The 17,841-nt window shown below is 40.6% G+C and overlaps 1 protein-coding gene across 1 annotated transcript in view; it reads right to left on the reverse strand.

The window, feature by feature from the left end:
• Positions 1-1,136: 1,136 nt before the first annotated feature.
• Rsod (Related to Sod) overlaps positions 1,137-17,841 on the reverse strand; it is a 33,868-nt gene continuing 17,163 nt past the window's right edge. Inside the window, exons 5-16 of the mRNA XM_070098081.1 lie at positions 16,713-16,842; positions 15,725-16,556; positions 15,340-15,590; positions 14,467-14,641; positions 12,613-12,884; positions 11,210-11,321; positions 9,554-9,640; positions 9,084-9,218; positions 8,549-8,681; positions 7,096-7,237; positions 4,435-4,559; positions 1,137-1,351 (exon numbers count right to left, since the gene is read on the reverse strand). Of these exons, the coding sequence (XP_069954182.1) occupies positions 1,152-1,351; positions 4,435-4,559; positions 7,096-7,237; positions 8,549-8,681; positions 9,084-9,218; positions 9,554-9,640; positions 11,210-11,321; positions 12,613-12,884; positions 14,467-14,641; positions 15,340-15,590; positions 15,725-16,556; positions 16,713-16,842 (2,594 nt within the window). The 3' untranslated portion in view covers positions 1,137-1,151. The remainder of the gene's footprint in view (positions 1,352-4,434; positions 4,560-7,095; positions 7,238-8,548; positions 8,682-9,083; positions 9,219-9,553; positions 9,641-11,209; positions 11,322-12,612; positions 12,885-14,466; positions 14,642-15,339; positions 15,591-15,724; positions 16,557-16,712; positions 16,843-17,841) is intronic.

A 17,841-nucleotide genomic window follows, 5' to 3' on the forward strand; every position in this document is an offset into this window, starting at 1 on the left:
CTACAAGCCTAGCTCTACTCCTGTAGCTACAAGCCTAGCTCTACTCCTGTAGCTACAAGCCTAGCTCTACTCCTGTAGCTACAAGCCTAGCTCTACTCCTGTAGCTACAAGCCTAGCTCTACTCCTGTAGCTACAAGCCTAGCTCTACTCCTGTAGCTACAAGCCTAGCTCTACTCCTGTAGCTACAAGCCTAGCTCTACTCCTGTAGCTACAAGCCTAGCTCTACTCCTGTAGCTACAAGCCTAGCTCTACTCCTGTAGCTACACACTGGCAATCACATCTGCGTCCTGTACATTTTTTTAAAATAAAATATGCATTTGTAATTACTGTATAACTACATATGCTAAGATAGAAGCATTTGACTCGGTACTGAATAACATATGGAGAAAAGCAAGCTGAAGTTGTGGAGAAGTACCTTAGTGGAAGTTTTTTCAACATGGTGGCCGTCTCCCACCACCAAGGCAGGTTACAGGGTTACCCACACTACGGATTCAATGTAAACAAATAATTGCTGTACACTATTATTTAATCTTTTTCTAAAATGTTTCTTGAATAAATTGCATCAATATTGGGTAGTGTATACGAATGTTTGGTGCAAATGTGACGAGTTCATATTTTTGTGGTGGAAATTTGTCAAGAAAAGTTTTTCTTTTTAATTTTTTCTTCTGAGAAATCTGAATTTCAAACCGAGCGAAATAAATTAAACGATTTCACTATAGCTCAATACTTAGCACAAAGTAAATATGTTTATATTCATTAAAATTATTTGACGTTTATATTTATTCTAGGTAATATATTAACTTTGTTACTAAGTTAGTGTAATAAGTGTGATAGATTCACAAAATACTCCAATACTAGTATTTGGTATATCAGTACCAACAAACTGTGAACTAAAGACACATTTGCAATGCTTAGAACATTTATTAAGGATTGACTAGAGTCCCTATTGGGTAAAACGTTTCCTTAACAAGTGTCTTAAGTGTTGCACGTGGTATAATCCAAAAATAAAATTACTCTGAGCAAGGTTTTTGCTCTAAGCAACTGAACATCACTTAATTATGACCTTTGTTTCTCACATGACACATGAATGCTCAGTGTTTTTATTAGCCTCTAAATACACACATCACAGATCATTCCATTCCTAAAATATTTCAATACTTTTTATTTACAAATGACTCACACTTGTCATCCAGGATGTCATCCTCCTCAAGACCACCACAGGTCCGATAGGGAACTTTCTTAGGGCGTTTTGGGTCTGAGTATACACCACGAATGGAGATGGTTGGGCTATGGAGGATGCCACCAGCTAGGATACGCGAGAAGTCGAGCTCTAGCTGTCCAGCCTGTGGACCTACATGAAAATGTCATCGTTAGCTATAAGGTAACTGACCAAGTAGCATGAAGTGGATGGATGAGTAGTAATGATCAAGAAACTAAGAAACCGGTGAGATAACATAATACAAGGGTCAAGAAATTACGGAAATTAGAGAAATAAGGTACAACAAAATTAATATGAGGTAAATTATTACAATCAAAACTAAGGGCTAAACAAACAAGGGCCAATATGAGGTAAAGATGACCAGGAAAAACGTCTTCAAGGGAGCATTGTTACGATGTCAATTTAAATTTGATGATTATTAAAAACTGATTTATTTTATTTTTAAACATGTATATTTACTATGGGCTTCTGTAAATTCAATATGTTGAAAACAATGTAAAGAGTATAAAACAACAAAAGATTTGAGATAAATATATGGCACTATTTTTTAATACGTCGGCTGTCTCCCACCGAGGTAGGGTGACCCAAAAAAGAAAAATACTTTCATCATCATTCACACATAATCACTGTCTTTGCAGAGGTGCCCAAATATAACAGTTTAGGTGTTACTCCAAACAGCAAATATCCCAAACCACTCCTTTAAAGTGCAGGCATTGTACTTCCCACCTCCAAAGCTCAAGTCCAGCTAACCAGTTTCCCTGGATCCCTGCTCACACTCCAACAGCTCGTCAGATCCCAAAACCATTCGTTACCATTCACCACTCCAGGTAACTTTCTAACAAGCTCACACATGCCTGCTGCATGTCCAGGGCCCTTGCACACAAAATCTCTTTTACCCCCTCCCTCCATCCTTTCCTAGGACGACCCTTACCCCTCCACTACAGATTCATACACCCTCCAAGTCAACCTATTTTGTTTCAACCTCTCTAAATGACCAAACTACCTCGGTAACCCCTATTCAGCCTTCTGAATAATACTCTTAGTAACTCTACACCATCTCATAATTTCCATACTACGAATTCTCTGCACAATATTTACACCACACATTGCCCTAAGATACGACATGTCCATTGCCTCCAGCCGCCTCCTCGCTGCAGCATTCACAACCCATTCCTTACACCCATACAAGTGTTGGTACCACTATACTCTCGTACATTCCCCTCTTTGCCTCCCTGGATAACGTTTATTGTCTCCACAGATACCTCAATGCACCACTCACCTTTTTTCCTTAATCAATTCTATGGTTAACCTCATCCTTCAAACCCATCTGCTGACAAATCTACTCCCAAATATCTGAACACGTTCACTTCTTCCATACTCCCTCCCTCCAATGTGATATCTAATTTTTCTTTACCTAACGCGTTTGATACCCTCGTCACCTTACTCTTATCTATGTTCACTTGCAACTTTCCTTACACACACTCCCAAACTCGTTCACTAACCTTTGCAACTTCTCTTTAGAATCTCCGAAAAGCACAGTATCACCAGCAAAAAGTAACTGTCAACTCCCATTTCGTATTTGATTCTGCATAATTTAATCCCGTCCCTCTCCCCAAACACCCTAGCATTTACTTCTTTTACAACTCCATCTATAAATGTGTTAACCATGGTGACATTACACATCCCTGTCTAAAACCAACTTTTACTGGAAAGTAATCTCCCTCTCTCCTACACACCCAAATCTGAGCCTCACTATCCCCATGATGACACTCTTCAGGTCGCTTGTTCTATCTAGGCTGGAATATTGCTGCACACTAACAGCACATTACAAGGCAGGTGAAATTGCTGACCTAGAAAATGTACAGAGAACCTTCACGGCGCGCATAACGGAGATTAAAAACCTGAATTACTGGGAGTGCTTGACGTTCCTGAATCTGTACTCCCTGGAATGCAGGCGGGAGAGATGCATGATTATATACACCTGGAAAATCCTAGAGGGACTAGTACCGAACTTGCACACGAAAATCACTCACTACGAAAGCAAAAGACTTGGCAGACGATGCACCATCCCCCCAATGAAAAGCAGGGGTGTCACTAGCACGTTAAGAGACCATACAATAAGTGTCAGGGGCCCGAGACTGTTCAACTGCCTCCCAGCACACATAAGGGGGATTACCAACAGACCCCTGGCAGTCTTCAAGCTGGCACTGGACAAGCACCTAAAGTCAGTTCCTGATCAGCCGGGCTGTGGCTCGTACGTTGGTTTGCGTGCAGCCAGCAGCAACAGCCTGGTTGATCAGGCTCTGATCCACCAGGAGGCCTGGTCACAGACCGGGCCGCGGGGGCGTTGACCCCCGGAACTCTCTCCAGGTCTCCAGGTATGTATATATATATATATATATATATATATATATATATATATATATATATATATATATATATATATATATATATATATATATATATATATATCTATCAACAAGTCGGCCGTCTCCCACCGAGGCAGGGTGACCCAAAAACAAAATACTTTCAACATTCAACACTTTCACCTCACTCACACATAATCACTGTTTTTGCAGAGGTGATCAGAATACAACAGTTTAGAAGCATAGATGTACAAATATACACAACATAAGCAGTAGTAGGTTGGTAGACAGCAACCGCCCAGGGAGTTACTACCGTCCTGCCAAATGAGTAAAACGAAACCCTGTAATTGTTTTACATGATGGTAGGATTGCTGGTGTCTTTTGTCTGTCTCATAAATATGCAAGATTACAGGTAAGTCTTGCTACTTCTACTTACACTTAGGTCACACTACACATACATAAGTAAGTTTATTCAGGTATACACTATACAGTTACATAGAATTATTATATATAGCAGCATATGTGTAGAGAACCTAGGGTAACCCAAAAAAGTCAGACAGAGTGACTTATTTCCACACACTCATCTGAGTTTTCTTTGATTTTATCTTTATAGTTCTTGTTCTTATTACTTTTCCTTTTATATGCATAGGGAAGTGGAATAAGAATATTTCCTCCATAAGCCATGCGTGTTGTAAAAGTTAACTAAAATGCCGGGAACAATGGGCTAGTAACCCCTTGTCCTGTAATGTTTACTAAAAAGAATAAGAAGAAGAAAATTGTTAATATCAATATCTATTACAAATAAAGTATATATACACAAAGTGATGCCTTCAAAAACACAGAAGTTACCCATAAAATGGATGACAAAGGTGACACACTGGAGGTCGGAGGAGAAGGAGACTGTCTGTAGGTCAGCAGCCAGGTACCACTCTGGGGCTCCCAGCACTTCTCGCATATCATCCATAAATGTTATCCTGTACAATGTGAGATCAAATTATGAAGCAGTAAAAGGGCAATATAAAACACAAAGATATGAAGAAAAATTTGTGAGAGATGATAAATGGAAGAAGATTTACTTGATCTCCATGGGGAAGTGGATGTGGAGCAGAATTCTCCCTCCGTAAACCATGCGTGTCTTAAGAGGTGACTAAAATGCCGGGAGTAAGGGGCTAGTAACCCATTCTCCTGTATATTTTACTAAATTTAAAAAGAAACTTTCGTTTTTCTTTTTGGGCCACCCTGCCTCGGTGGAATACGGCCGGTTTGTTGAAAGATGATTTAATTGATGACGTGCTCAACTAGTGCAAATTATTCAGTACAAGGAATACTGAAAGCTCCTTCTTTCTGTCTGCTGATCATCGCTGTTTCTGACTCAGCAGACTTTTAAAGATCAAAGACAAAACAAAGACAGAAGGGACTTATGCACGTTGAGTTTTCAAGTATATTTTGGTGATAAACTTTAATGACTGATGGCCACAGGAGCAAAATAACTTGATAATAAACAATACAGGGTTGTTCATTATTTTATAATATAGAATTAATAAAAAAAAGCCTGCGAATCACTAAAAAAAATTCTGAACTGGAGAAATTTTTTGACATACCCAGCTATGTATCATCATCATAAAGCTCATACTCAGTCAAGCAGCATATGTTCATTATTGTTGTCTCTTTTACAGTGGGCGATGTTGAGTGACCAACATCTACTGTAGATGGGTCAGTTGATTCATGCTTTTAGAGAATAAGTTGTGCGATGGGTTGTGCATTATACTGTGCAATGATGAAAGCAACAAAACTGTGTTCAATGGTGTCTTATACTGGTTTATACAATTTTTTAACACGTAGGCAGTTTCCCACCGAGGCAGGGTGATCCAAAAAGAAAGAAAAGTCCAAAAAGAAAGAAAAAACTTTTATCTTTCAAAACCTTCACTATCACTCACACAATCACTGTCTTTTCAGAGTAGCTCAGATACGACAGTTAAGACGTCCCTCCAAGCAGCCAATATCCCAAACCCTTCCTTTAAAGTACAGGCACTGTACTTCCCACCTCCATGACTTAAGTCCGGTTAATCGGTTTCCATGAATCCCTTCCCAAAATAATACCTTGCTCACACTCCAACAGCTCGTCGGGTCCCAAAAACCATTCATCTCCATTCACTCCTATTCAACACGGTCACGTATGCTTGCTGGAAGTCCAAGCCCCTCTCCCACAAAACCTCCTTTACCCCCCTCCCTCCAACCTTTCCTAGGACGACCCCTACCCTGCCTTCCTTCCCCTACAGATTTATGCGCTCTCCAAGTCATTCTACATTGTTCCATCCTCTCTAAATGACCAAACTACCTCAACAACCCCTCTTCAGCCCTCTGACTAACACTTAGTAACACCACACCTAATTTCCACACTACGAATTCTCTGCATAAGATTTACATCACACATTGCCCTTAGACACGACATCTCCACTGCCTCCAGCCTCCTCCTTGCTGCAGCAGTTACAACCCATGCTTCACGCCCATGTAAATGTTGGTACCACTATACTCACGTACATATCCCTCTTTGCCTCTATGAATAACGTTTTTCGTCTCCCCAAATATCAAAACAACACTCCTATTTTTCTTCGTCAATTCTATGGTTAACCTCGTCCTTCACAAACCCATCTGCTGACAAGTCAACTGCCAAATATCTGAACACATTCACTTCTTCCATACTCCCTCCCTCTAGTGTGATATTCAATTCTTCTTTATCTAAATCGTTTGATACCCTCATCACCTTACTCTTATCTATGTTCACTTTCAACTTCCTACCTTTACACACATGTAAATATAAATACTGTTTTTAATATTTTTCCTGCCTTGTCTTTCTTTTTGAATGCCAGCGTAGTGTTATTCCGTTATGTCTGATAATTAAGACAATACAGGATGCAGAAGATATGCCTCAAAACAGTGATTATAAAGACAATACAGGATGCAGAAGACATGCCTCAAAACAGTGATTATAAAGACAATACAGGATGCAGAAGACATGCCTCAAAACAGTGATTATAAAGACAATACACCGTAGAACAAAATCAATGACTTGTCATCCTTACATAACGTCTTGACTCATTCTTTGGAAGTATGGACTGATGTTAAACATAATTATATCAAACACACTGATAAAATATAGTACACATTTTGTGTTCCTTTATATGAGAAAGTTCCCGCTTAAGTGAAATACTGTACAACAAAAGATCGTCTTGCAAACTGCTTGTATTTTAACCCATTTGATCACTTATCTCCAAATTACAGAACACCTCTACATACTTTATTGCAATAGTGCTTTGTACTTGTCATTTTCATTATTCCTCTTCCTTTTTCCTTTAATTTATTTCCAACATCTCTCACAATTTTACTCCCATTCTCAACCCCCCCAACAGTTTTTTTTACAATTATATTCTTTTGTTTGCTGTTCATTTGTTGTTCCCTCAACTCCTTCCTTCCCTACACTTGTACTCACTTCCCTACACTTGTACTCACGCAGTGAACTTCGGCGTCTTTCTGATGATGACCCATTTTATGATGTCATCGTCTGGTTGGATGTTGGCACACGCAAATCTCTCGACTCCAGCATTTTCATTATGGATGATTAGGGCCCTGTTCATGATGCCATGAGGGCCAGCTGAGGACAAACTGAATATATCAGAGGGAGCAAGTTAGGGTGTGAGAAAAAAAATGACTGTTGAAAAATAGGATGTAATGAAGTGTAATAGTAAATGTCGTAACAGAGGGAATGTGAGCAGAGGTGAGAAGTAGTGTCTGCACTCTGAAGAAGCAGTGAGAAGTAGTGTCTGCACTCTGAAGAAGCAGTGAGAAGTAGTGTCTGCACTCTGAAGAAGCAGTGAGAAGTAGTGTCTGCACTCTGAAGAAGCAGTGAGAAGTAGTGTCTGCACTCTGAAGAAGCAGTGAGAAGTAGTGTCTGCACTCTGAAGAGGCGGTTGGGAAGTTGTGTCTGCACTCTGAAGAGGCGGTTGGGAAGTAGTGTCTGCACTCTGAAGAGGCGGTTGGGAAGTTGTGTCTGCACTCTGAAGAGGCGGTTGGGAAGTAGTGTCTGCACTCTGAAGAGGCGGTTGGGAAGTAGTGTCTGCACTCTGAAGAGGCGGTTGGGAAGTTGTGTCTGCACTCTGAAGAGGCGGTTGGGAAGTAGTGTCTGCACTCTGAAGAAGCGGTGAGAAGTAGTGTCTGCACTCTGAAGAGGCGGTTGGGAAGTCACAGATAATGAATGAAGGTGCAAGTTTACGGTTTCGAGTCTTAAATATGTGAAAATTTGTTATGCCTAAATTCAGACAGTTTTGGGCTATTATTACTCCAATAGTCGTTAAATGTAGTAAAATATCTACGGAATAATATAATAGTTTGTCTGTACATCAAGAAGGATACATAATTAAAAGAAGAAACCACAGTTTGATGAAACAAGTCAGGTACATATGAGGGAAAATTTTAATTTTTAAACACTTTAAAGTTTAGAACACAGAAAAAAATTATATATACAAAAGATGCTTTAAGGTAGTGTGGAAGCCAACCATAACGTAAACCAATACAACTGATAGAATTTTTGTTTTTATTCTATTTTAAAGAATGGTTTATTTTGAAAGGGTTTTTGCCCCATTGTTATTAAATTTTTGGTGTTTTATTAAAACCGTTTGGCTATAGTATTAATAAAGTTTTTATTAAAACTTTCACAGTACCTACCCATTACACTCTTTACGGTGAATATCTTTTTAGGTATTAATAACAATTAAAATTAACCTTTATTTAAATCTCTGTCATTTGCATCCTATTTATCTACCAATTTTTTTTCTAGCTTACCCTGGTTTTAGTCCCTGTTAAAGTACTTAACAATACTAAATATAGTACTCTAGTTATTAATTTTGATCCCATTTCTTTATTGTCTATACGAATTACCAATTATTGCTTTTAATGTTGTACTCACACAGAGGAAGATTTCGATCAACAAAAACGTATCTCTTGTGACCAACATCAATGGTGCCAAGCCGTCCTGACAGGTCTCCAACATCGCACCTGAGAGGCACTGCTGGTCCACACTCCCTCTCGTAGAAGTCCCGCTGGGGGTAGTAGCATAGTTACAGAATTTGGAAGCGCTATTGCGAGTGTTTGTTAATATACAGTATATATAGTACTGATGTGTGTGTGCATTACACTATTTACATAGTATATATATAATTCAAAACTGCTGATAATACAAACGTTTTTAACCAGAGGTTTTACTATACACATACTATTTGCCTTACTGAACCCTACTAATGGATAATAATTCTAGAACTTAGTAATGGAAGCAAGGGTAAATCAAACCCTTTTAAATAAATTACGGTGAGTTTAGGGGATCAATAATGCCCATGACATAAGTCACGTAGTGATAGAATATATGACTTCCGGAAGGGTACACTAATCTTCCTTCAGCATGACTCTGATTTAATTTACTGAAGAAAGAATATGTCATGACGTACATCATTAGGGAAGGCAAGGTGGATGAGGTAGGGGTTCCAGCGGTATCCAGCAGCCACACACCGCGACTGGAAGAACTTCACACCAGCATCCACTCCCACGGGGTTCACATACACTGACCAGTTATGTCGACGAGTCTGCACAATGTGATTAGCCAAGATAAAAAAAATGAAAGAAATGCTTGTATAGAAGGTGAAGAGTGACTAAACAATTAAACTAGTGTTCCTCATTGATGTCAGCTAGGCCTGTATTACATGTACTTGTAGTAAATGAAGATAAAATTATTATTATATTAACAGAACATGGGAGTCGAGAAAAAACGTAAGGGAGAACAGGTGAAAAGTAGAATATTAACTGAAAGAGGAAAAAATCAGCTAAGGACTAGGTTTGACAAATGAAGACGAGGGGATAAATGGGCAAGAGAAAGTCAAGAAAAGGCAGCAAAGAATAAGAGAAATGCAGCAATGCTTACGATGTTGCGGTTGTTGGTGCCAGGGTGACGAAGGTTGATTTCAATAAATGTCTCATCGAATGAGCCATCCTGGTAGATCAGCTGGCGCTAGAAGAGATTAATTTATAAATTAGATATAGTATTTGGTAGGGTAACATTGAATAGAGAAAAGATGAGGAATATAGATTGGGATACAAGTACAAATATAACAGAGTTGGAATATGAACTGGCCACAGTTACTGATGTTCTTTCGCTGATGTATGTTATGAATAGCTTCTATGTAATCACTGAAGCTACTATTATATACAGAAGTGATAAGATTTGGTCAAAATCTGTATTCACAAAAAAATAAAGGTACATTAAGACTCATTTCAGTAGGTATTGTTACTCTACAAAATACTTCAGAAGCGAGGCTTACCTCTAGCTTCACAACACTATCTCCACAATGATGGTTGTCACAGTTCATTGACAGCTCCGTGCCGATTTTTGGCTCACAAATGCATTTATTAACATTGACCAACCAAATTATATATATCTTTGACACAAGTCTTAGTAATTTCCGTCTCAGTGACAACTAAATGATGGAACTTATTCCCTCCACTTCCTCTCGTCAGCCTCTTCTCTCATAAATAGTTTACTGCAATCTTAGAATATTCCACACCTAAGCACTTGATAGACACCAAAGAACCAACAACTCGTGTAACAGGCTCAATGTTGCTTGCAAAATCAATCGGGACTTGTTCTTCTCACACTCGCAAAAAAGTTACAACTGACTTACTACAATAATTGAACCATTAGCTTAGGCTATATTCTGTAAGGGAATAAAAACTAGGCTTCTTGAAGTTATAAAAAACATTTAAATTGCAAATTATATATATTTTACTACAAGTATCATAATCAATAATAACAAACACAAGCAAGAAAAAAGGTCTAAAGAGTGAAGTTAAAAATACAGGGGGACAATATAAAATATACTTCCTCCATATCAATATTCTTCATATCATAAAACCTTAAAAAGCTGCTGTGCCGTCCTCAATTCTTTCGATCTTAGTAATATTGGGGAAACCACTAAACTCGCCGACCACAACTTCCAGGGGAAACCACTAAACTCGCCGACCACAACTTCCAGTAAGTGTTAATGGCTGTTTCATCAACTGATGTTGCAGATAGTTTATCAATACGTAGTTCTTCTGACCATTTTTTTTTTTACATATGTTGGATCACTATCAATCATTTAAAATGCCTGGAAAAGTCCATGAACTATAGTATTTTTTAAAAACACCCATCATCCTGGCTCATGGGTTGCAATATGAAAGTCATATTTCAAGGCAGAAATTCTATCCTAACACAGAGATTCGTAGTAATTGGGTTATTTGGAGGACGGGAGCACTGACGACTTTAAAATAGCCAATCCTTAAATTTCAGGTATTTCTTTACTCCAGAGATGAAGCTGTGATACAAACATTCGCTGAAGATGCTTTTAGGCTGAGGTAATGCACTGACCATCCTAACGTTGTTTAAATCTTAGCCCTGAGGTACTGTGCAACATTATGAAGCCCCAAGCATAGCCCTAAATTACGGTACATCAACCTGACAATAGCACCACGTGTAGCTCTGAGGTACTGTACTCAATATCCCGACATGGCCCCAATCATATCCCTGAGGTATTGTACTCACCATCCTGACGTAGCCCCAAGCATAGCCTTGTGGGTTATGGAAGGAGGCTATTGCAGAGACCTGGCGAGCCTCAGCAGGGGAGTAACCCCAGCCGATACTGCCACAAAACCACCTGCGGAGGGCACAGGAGAAGATAAAGTAATTAATGTGTGATTAAATATGATTAAAAAATATCAAGGTGAAATGGAGAAAGGTGGAAGAAAAACAAATTATAGTAAATAAGACTTGAAAGGAACAAGAAAGATTTAGGAAGTAGAGATGTATGGAGCAAGTATATCGTGAGCAATACACAGACGAGTGAAAAAGACCAAGACAAGTACAAGAGTATAAACGGTTTGGTTTGAATATGACCTGCCTGGCACGGGACAGTAAGCCTTCTGCCATATATGTAACATACAAAGGAGACGTTTCGCCCACTAGGGGGTTTATCTGTGCAATACTGTGTACGGTTTTGAGTAGGTTGCGCCTGGAGAGAACATCTGAAATCATAAAACTCAATTCTTTTTAAGTGATGGTTGTGGTAATAAGAGCAGACTCTAAACAGTGCCTGTGGTGCTGGTTAGTTTCTCTGAAGATCATGGGATGGAGAAAAGTAATGGTAATAATTAAAATATCTCTGGCATGCATACCTGTATTTCTTAATGTGTTGTTCCAATCTTTTAAAGGGCTCCATGTATAATTTATCGCACCCCCACCCCTCACCCACATGGAATGGCATAGCTGCCAGCAGTAGTTTCTCGTTGTAGAGTCCCATGATGATTATTCTTCTTTGTCCTCACGTTATGGTGTGACGAGAAGTTTAACAGCCTATCTTTGTAGGCCTCCTGCAGATCCTGAAATCTAGTACTGTTGTTCTTGTATAGTTATACACCCCAAATATGGTAGATGTCTATTTTGTACATCGTCCACGGTGCGCCGGCTTGAGGCTTCTAAAGAGCAATTTTTATTAAGTTCAGTTGTGTGGTCACCCGAGTATGATGCCGAGGAAGTTATAAAAATTACTGTGTATTCTTGCAGACTGAACAAGTGGAGTAAGAGATGGATGATGGAATTTAGTGCGGGTTGGTGTTACGCAATAGAAACGGGAAAACTAAAGACAAGCTGCACAAAGAACATACTGTGCAATTAAAACAGAGGCAAAATAATGGAATGGTTAACAATGATGTACAGTATTAGGCGCTATAAAAACCGGACAATTAAAACAAAAAATCACGATACCCTATATACTGAAGACGAAACAATAGTTTTGCTCTTTTTCTGTAGCTACAAATAAGTAATCACAAGAGCACTTACATGCACCACCACCACAGGCCACACCCCTAACACCTACACCATTATCATCCAAACCAACACTACCACTCACACCACCACAAACTACCCACAACGCCACGGACACCACCTACCTAGCATTCTTGACCTTCTTGTGAATGACAATTGAGCGGCCCATGACTGAGGTGGAGCCGAAGAGCTGAAGGTTAGTGTCATTGTAGAATGATTTCTTCCAGGTGAGTCCCTCCAGCGTGCCATATTTACCGGCCAGGTCCCCAGCCTCGTACAGATCATGAGTTCCCTCACTAGGAGGCGGCGACTCTGAAGCAGTCACATTGAGGGGGTTGTAGTGGCCCAATGTGGTTGCTGCAGCACATGGGAACTCCAGCTCCCCCTCTACAGGTACCTGTGAGAATGGGATTAGCCAGGTAGAGCGCACGTAAATCAAGAGAAAATTCGAAATGCTTCACAGGTAAAGTGGGGAAAATGGGCAATTATACACGACAAACCAAAATCGAAGAAGCAGAAGGTAAAAAGAATTAAAGACAAACTAAGATATACTCAAATATACAGACTTGAGAAACAACCAGGGAATCAAATTTAAATACAAGTACAAAAAAAATGAAAGTAATGTTAAAGAAACGTGTACCGTCTCTGATGTGATTTTTGAGTTTACAATTTATTTACCGTTCGTACATTTTTGAAATGTACGAACGGTAAATAAATTGTACAGCGCTTTAGTAAGTAAATTAGTAAATTACTGAACCTTTAAAGGTATTAGAACAGAAAGTTGATCTATTAATTATTGTTTTTTTGTAAATTCTGCAGCGAGGAGGCGGCTAGAAGCAATGGAGATGTGTCTAAGGGCAATGCCTGGTGTAAATATTATGCAGAGAATTCGTAGTGTGGAAATTTGGAGGGAGTGTGGAGTTAATAAAAGTATTAGTCAGAGGGCTGAAGAGGGGTTGTTGAGGTTCTTTGGTCATTTAGAGAGAATGGAACAAAGTATAATGACTTGGAGAGCATATAAATCTGTTGGGGAAGGAAGGCGGGGTAGGGGTCGTCCTCGAAAACGTTGGAGGGAGGGGGTAAAGGATGTTTTGTGGGAGAGGGGCTTTGACTACCAGCAAGCATGCGTGAGTGCGAGAGATAGGAGTGAATGAAGACGAATGGTTTTTGGGACCTGACGAGCTGTTGGAGTGTGAAGGGATTCAGGGAAACCAGTCAGCCGGACTCGAGTCCTGGAAATGGGAAGTACAATGCCTGCACTTTAAAGGAGGGGTTTGGGATATTGGCAGTTTGGAGGGACGTTTAAGTTGTATCTGTGCGCCTCTGCAAAGACAGTGATTATGTATGAGTGATGGTGAAAGTGTTAAATGACGATTAAAGTTTTTTTCTTTCTTTTTCGGTTTTTCTGTTTTGGGTCACCATGCCTCGGGAAACGGCCGACGTGTTAAAAAAAATTAATTATATAATTATGTAATATCCCTTCATATAAAGCGAAGGGGGACAAAGAGATTGTAAAAATTATAGGGGAATAAGTTTACTAAGCATATCAGGTAAAGTGTATGGTAGGGTTATTATTGAAAGAATTAGAGGTAAGACAGAGAGCAAGATTGCATATAAAAAAGGAAGCTTTACAATGGGTACGGGATGTGTAGATCAAGTATTTACATTGAAGCAAACAAGTGAACATTATTTAGATTAAGGTATGGAAATTTTCACTGAATTTATGGACTTAAAATGCTGTACAAAAATTTTATGGGGATAATGAGGCTCAGGTTAAGGTGTGAAAGAGAGAGTGTTGGGATGAGGGGTGGGATTAAATTATGGGGAATCAAATACAAAATGGGAGCTGACAGTTACTTTTTGCTAATGATGTTGTGCTTTTGGGAGATTTTAAAGAGAAGTTGCGAAGGTTAGCGGACGAGTCTGAGGGGGTTAAAAGTGAGCACAGATAAGAGCAAGGTGATGAGGGTATGACTCACCATGTGGACATGATAGCCATTAGCTATACCTTCAAGTCCTCTGAGGTCAACCTGAGTGTTGGTGAGGTCGTACTCTGATTCCTGGACAAACTCCACCCTGCCCTCCACCTTGCCAGAGCCCTGTGTTGCATGCCACTTGCTGACCACACCTTTGTGCCGGAATCGTCGGTAGATCCTGTTAGCAAAGAGAGGAATAAGGGAGGGGGAGATGGGGAAGGCAATACATAGGAAGGTGTTATGGCAGTGAAGGAGAGGAAAGAGAAAATAATAAGGTGATAAAAAGGAAGAGTAAGAGGAATGAGAGAGCAATGAAAAAGGCAAAAAATAACATACAATTTAAAAACAAACATGACTTTGTCAATTCTTTTATCATTAAAGATTTTTATTCATTTTTCATACTCTCATCTACTCAAATTTGCTCCCCCCCCTCTCACTTTCTAAAATTTTGCCTCCAACTATCTTTGTACTTTCTCTATTACCTTTGTACCTAGTTCAGCTATCAAAACTTTGGGGCCCCAGTCCCTGGACCCATTACGTACCTCTGTAATCTGTAAATACCTTTGTAACTTGTCATGATTGTGACCAGACCTACCTGGAGTTCATTACCTTTGTAAATTGCGAGTTCATTACCTTTGTAAATTGTGAGTTCATTACCTCTGTAACTTGCTCAGCTATCAAAACTTTGGAGTCCAGTCCCTGGACCAATTATGTACCTCTGTAATCTTTTGACTACCGCCCACAGGATGGGTATGGGGTGCATAATAAACATATTAAACTAAACTCTCCCTGTTCCACTCGACTGCCTTCCTTTTATTTACTTTCACTTTTTACAATCCTCTTTCAACCTATTCTTTCCCTCTGACTCAAACTCACCCAGCACACGCCATCCTGTCTCCCCTGTGCTTGGGAGCATGCTCATCATGTATGACAATGGAGTGTCCCAGGATAGACATGGGGCCAGATAGCGGCAGGTTGGTGTCAGTCATAAGCCTCTGAGTGTCAGCCACTCCACGGACAGTCCCTGACACCTTAAGTTTTCCATGACGGCTTTGCAGATCACCCACCTCGCAACGTTCAGCAGTGTCTGTGTTGCAATCCTTATACACTTTTTCGACCAAACTCACCTGCAGGGTGAAAAAGTCGAAACAGCACAATAAACTATTATTACAAAAGTAAAAATGTTAGTCTTTTATTACACAGGAACAGTGACCATTTTAAGGAAGCATAAGAAGGTTAAGTCATGAGGATTTGCCCTCACCTTGTAAGGGTTGTAATGAGGGCCAGCTGAGACGCATCTCATGGTCCAGTTGTAAAAGTCTCTGCCGGGTACATGCTGGTGGACGTGCCAGGGGTGGCCACTTGTGTCATTTTTACTGCCATCAGAGTACACCAGGTGCGTCACTAACACCTGAGTGTCCGCTAGCGGGTCGTCTGCCTCCTGCTCAAACACTATCTCACCCACAAGAGGGTAGCGGAAAGTGACAACTGCACGGATCTGCGGTGTGGTGGGGCGCAAGTTGGCGCACACCCAGCGGGTGCCAGATACCTTATGAATGACTAAACTGCGCGTCATAACAGAGCGTGGCCCAAACAGCGGCAAGTTGTGGTCAGTGACGGTAGCCATAGCATCTTCCAGCCCAGTCAGCAGGCCGTGCTTACCACTCAAATCTCCAAGCTCATATTTATCGTGGGTTCCCAGGCCGGCCTCTGGGGACGTGCTAGGATCAACACTGTATGGATTATAATGGCCCTTGGTGGCCTCACAGGGCAAGTCCCCAGGGTGGGTCTTGGGCTGGACTGGCAGTTCGTGAATATGAAATCCTCCTGCATCGCTCAAGAGACCTTTTAAATCCAGCGTTAGCTCCGTTGGGTTGAAGACAGAGGCTTGTTGCAGCCTAACCTCCCCAGTAATGCCTTGTGAGTTAAAAATGGCACGTGCAGATTTTGGTTTGATTTCCCGAAGTTTAGCACATGCCCACAGATGGTCAGGGTGGAGGGCGCCCATTACAGCTAAGTAAAGTTTACGGGGTCCTGACAAATCAGGAAGGGTGATCTTTGTGGTTGAGTAGAACTTGCGTGAAAAACGAGATCTGCGAGGAGCAAGGAACACACTAAAATTAATCTTGTTGATATATACTGAGGTTTGCTAGTTAAATTTGCCACAATTCACCAACATACCCTGAAGCAATGCAGGTCACTGAACTATCTTTTAGATGACAATATCTTAAAGTATGTGGCTGACTAACCTACTAGTGCCAACTCTGAGCTGACCATGAGTGTTGGTAAGGTCTCCCTGCGGACAACCATCATCATCACATTTCTCACGACCTTCTGGGTCATACACTCGGCTCAGGAAGTTGCAAGATGGACGATCCTCTGTACAAGATGAAAAATTAGGACTCGCGAAATCGTAATAACACGATTACAAACAAATCATGGAATGGAAGGGAGAGGATGGGCTGGAACCCATAGCGGGGGAGGCCTAAAACTGAGAGGCCAGTGTGCACTGGCCTCTCAGTTTTTAATCAGTAATTTTATGTACATCAAATCTCTCAAGCTACTGGGATAGTCACAGAGATTATTCAGGAAAAAACCGGATAGGTTGACTGCAATTATTTAGATTCCAAAAAACTTTTGATAATAGATCTTCGGTAGAGACTTTTCTGAAATTGCAAAACAGAGGAATAAAAATGAAAATTATTAATCAGAGTTTCTGAGTCAATAATAAATAGAAAAATATTTACTAAGTAACGTTAGCACGAAAATCACTCCATATGAAAACAAAAGAATCGACAGGAGATGCAACATTCCCCCGATGAAAAGCAGGGGCGCCACGAGTACACAGAGACAACACAATAAGTGTCCGGGGCCCAAGACTGTTCAATTGCCTCCCAGCATACATACCAATAGACCCCTGGCTGTCTTCAAGAAGGCAGTGGACAGGCACATGAAGTCAGTACCTGACCAACCGGGCTGTGGTTCGTACGTCAGCTTGCGTGCGGCCAGCAGTAACAGCCAGGTTGATCAGACCCTGATCCACCATGAGCCTGGTCTCAGACCGGGCCGCGAGGGGCGTTGAGCACCGAAACTCTCTCCAGGTAAACAGGTGGCTCCCTCTTTCCCATTCCCAACTCTCCTATCCCTCATGTGGTGGTTGAACAACTCGCGCAGGACACAGGTGATCAAATTCTCTACATAATTATTAGAGCTAGAATCCTTGCCTAAGCTCTACAAAACTGAACCCACCATACCTACATAACCTTCAAACACACACACACACACACACACACACACACACACACACACACACACACACACTGGCTGAGGTGGCAAGAAGAGCTCACTCGAGCAGAGCAAAGTTACTGGTAATGGGCG

This window comes from Cherax quadricarinatus, chromosome 61, assembly GCF_038502225.1.
Source record: "Cherax quadricarinatus isolate ZL_2023a chromosome 61, ASM3850222v1, whole genome shotgun sequence".
Classification (NCBI taxonomy): Eukaryota; Metazoa; Arthropoda; class Malacostraca; order Decapoda; family Parastacidae; genus Cherax; species Cherax quadricarinatus.